The sequence below is a fragment of the Nicotiana tabacum genome, chromosome 11 (assembly GCF_000715075.1).
Source record: "Nicotiana tabacum cultivar K326 chromosome 11, ASM71507v2, whole genome shotgun sequence".
Taxonomy (NCBI): domain Eukaryota; kingdom Viridiplantae; phylum Streptophyta; class Magnoliopsida; order Solanales; family Solanaceae; genus Nicotiana; species Nicotiana tabacum.
Window position 1 is genome coordinate 147,716,479 of NC_134090.1, and position 3,699 is coordinate 147,720,177.

At 31.5% G+C, this 3,699-nt stretch overlaps 1 protein-coding gene across 1 annotated transcript; it reads left to right on the forward strand.

The window, feature by feature from the left end:
- Positions 1-283: 283 nt before the first annotated feature.
- Positions 284-2,672, forward strand: LOC107828817 (transcription factor bHLH118-like). Its single transcript, XM_016656196.2, has 3 exons — positions 284-782; positions 1,512-1,856; positions 2,520-2,672. The coding sequence occupies exons 1-3, from the start codon at positions 387-389 to the stop codon at positions 2,583-2,585; spliced, it is 807 nt and encodes a 268-aa protein (XP_016511682.1). The 5' UTR covers positions 284-386; the 3' UTR covers positions 2,586-2,672.
- Positions 2,673-3,699: the final 1,027 nt, after the last annotated feature.

Genomic DNA, 3,699 nt, shown 5'->3' on the forward strand with positions numbered 1-3,699 from the left:
GACATATATTATAACATAATATAAAAGATTGGTTTCGAGATACACTTAGCTTTTATTGTGAGAGGTTGTTATACATGGATTCTATTACAGAAAGATCTGACCGTAGTAATACTTTTACACGATCATTCTATATATATTAACTATTAAAAATGAAGCACTAAATTAAAAGGCTAGTGTGAAAGCAAATGGTGGGACTAGAAGCGTAGATAAGAATAGTAACCATTACAAAATTTTAATAAACAATTGGTGTGGTTAGCGTAGGTCAGTGTGTCATCTTCTTTTTTATGAAGATATTGTGGAGATCTCAGAACCCTAACTAACGTATCTTGTTCTTTATCATCTTCCATTAGAATACCCAAAAGAGGAAAAGCCATAGGTTTAGTTCAATGGATAATTATCTTTGGGAGATCTTTAGTAGTAAACAAAATACTGAACAAGATCATGATCATCATCACCAGCTACTTCAGATTCCTAATTTCCAATTAAATGGATTTTGCCAACAAGACCAAATCCCTAATCAAGATCTCATAGGTGGTCCTCGCGAAATTTCTTCAGTCAACAGCAACAACAACTACGCCTCAGTCCCAACAACTATGTCTTCGGTCAATAGAAGTAATCTTGATAATTCTAACAAGGGGCTTATTAGAAGGCCAGAAAGTACTATAAGTAGTACTGATGATTCCAAGAAAGTTGTGCATAGAAATGTTGAAAGGCATAGAAGGCAAGAAATGGCAAATCTTCTTACTTCTCTTAGATCCCTTCTTCCCCTTGAGTTTATCAAGGTGATGATTCTTCTATTTTCCTCTCTTCATATTTCAGTATAAGTAGAAAAATATTCTCATTTGTCCATTAGTATTTGTAAATATTAGAACCTCGTTATGTGCAATACTTGTGAAATATTGAAGTGAAAAAGGAGTTTTATTAGTATTTGCTCAGAAATACTTGTTTGAGGAATATTTCAAGCGAAATTTATGTACAAAATCAGCTCTCAAATACAATTTTTCAACTTTAACTTCAAATACTATTTTGTTTCATTATCAACCAAATATTGTGTTAAAGTTTAGTCATAGTTATCGCTCTATTTCCTTCCTCTTTTCATGCAGATAGCCTTTCTCTATCTTTCTTTTTGTTGCTTAGAAGGTTTTATTGAGTAGATAGATTTTTTTTTTTGAGTAGAGAGATAAAGAATATTTACCTCATTACTTTATTATTAGGATGCATATACAGTCTGAATATAACGAATGTGGTTTAGTATACCTGACAATAACAACAAAAATTAAAATTCCATGGTTATTTGCATAGCCATAGAACAAGTTAAGTTTGTAGCTAATTTTTATCTACGTCATCTCTACCTATTTACTAAAAAAGTAGTACTGTGGCTAAAGTGTTTAGCTGCAAAAAAATTCATATTTAGCTACGATATATTTTGTAGTTGTATATGCGTAATGTTTGTATTACCTTTTAATTAAAGCTAGATAATAACATGGGGTGAATTTTGATTGCAAATTTAGGGTAAACGTTCAGCATCAGATCACATGCAAATAGCTGTGAATTATATAAGGCATCTTCGGAAGAATATAGAAGAGTTAGACAATAGAAGAAAACAAATCAAGAATTCATTGGATAATTTGGGTGCTGAAAATGGAAGTTCTTCAACATGTTATGTTCACAACAATTCTGTGGCAGTAAACACATGTCAAGATGGTATGGAGATTTTGATTAATGTGAATAGTCATAAAGAGGAAATGTTTTCTTTGTCCAAAGTGCTAAGATGGCTGCTCCAACAAGGGCTAAATGTTGTTAGTTGTGTTAATTCCAAACAAGATGAATGGACTTTGATCAGGATTCAATGTCAGGTATGATATATCTAATGCCACATATTGAGTAATTTTGTCATTTATATAATTTCTCATCCATCTTATATGCATGGCACTCTTTCCTTTTAGTCTGTTCTGGAAATAATGACACTATTATACATTTGGAAACTTTTAGTTTTAAATTTTCTATTGCATCCTTAATGAGGTGCTGTTGACATATATATTTTAAGGCCGTAAGTTCCTATATCATGCCCTATTCTCCAGGAAATTATTAGATGGGCAGTCACTTATAATTTAGCTTATATATATCGATGGTATATGGAAATTTTACACTACTAGATTATTTTTACCTATTGTACCAGGTAACTTGCCTTGTTTTTAAGTCCCACTTTTTATGGAATTGGTTATATTGATATATTTATTGGATAGCATGATAGTGTTAAAATTTCTTTGTATTAATTAACGAAGTGTATGACTTAACCTCTAATCTTTCAGTTGATCCATCTAACTGTGTAAAAGAATATTTACACTGTGATCAGTATGCAAAAGTAAACTCTTTTTTTCGGAAAAATCAAGAGCAACCCCTAATACATATATGTACTTTAATAAGTGAAAACATTAAGGAGGGGCATGCTGCCTTACCTGCTTAATTATTATATCATTACAGGAATATTATTTACTATCAAATGAATCATCTTGCAGGTGAGTGATATATCAGGTGTCAGTACAGTTGGACTGCAAAAGAAATTGACTGATTTGATTAGTTAACAAAAGGAATATATCCCTCAATCAGTCAGGGTCGATCCAAACACGGGTTTGTGACTTATGTAGAATCTAGATCTTCTATATCTTGTATATGAAAAGTCGATATATATATATATATATATATATATATATATATATATATATATATATATATATATATATATTTCAAACCATTACTCAATTGAAGGCCCAAAAGGTATGCTGTTGTTTAGATTTGTCAGCATAAGGACCGTCCTTAAGAATGTTACTGTATATGCATGTTAGTGTATTTGAATATTGTTGTTGTAGTTGTTATAAGGATTTAATTTCTGTGCAGTTGGAATTAATGGCAGTGGCTCTTTCAACCCTCACTAGAGTGTTGTGGTTTCAGTTCACTCATGATCAATTTTGATTCTCGATATGGAGTTGCTTTGAAAATATATATTGTAAAAGAGATTGCTTTGGGGGGGTTGAAGAAGAATATATGTAGCTAAAAGTAATACACCTCCTCGCTGGCTAATGTCGTTGCTAGCTTGTAAAGTTATGTGATTGCGTAAGATATGATATGGTTAGGATACAGGAGAAACGTCAAATTATTTATGCGATTATAAGCGGAGGCGGACCTATGCTATATCGAGAGTGGTTACCGATACCCGTAAAATTCGGTAAAAATTCCATGTATATATGTATTTGTTTTTAGAAAATAGTGATATATTAGTAGTGGACACCCATATACAAAGCAAATTTTGGTTTAATCCAAGAGTGCATCCCACCTTCAAATCCGGGGGCCGCCTCTCATTATAAGGTGCTTATAATATATGATAGGATAAATGAATTCCAATGTTGTTAAAAGTTAGTTCGGTATCTCTAGTGGTGATAGTAAGTACTTGGTGCATTAATCAAAAACTGTGCAAGTTGACCCAAACTCTACCTTTACAAAAGAAAAATAACAAAGAAATTAATACTATTAACTGATATGTATCTTATCTTGTTTTTTTTTTTAAAATAAAAAAAAAACATGTATCTTATCATATTTCATGTACCCTCTATTATTGATTGATACTGATATATATCTTGTCAACTCCTAAGAGGCATGCAGTCTAACTTAACTGTTATTTGCATCTCAAACACTTTGAAA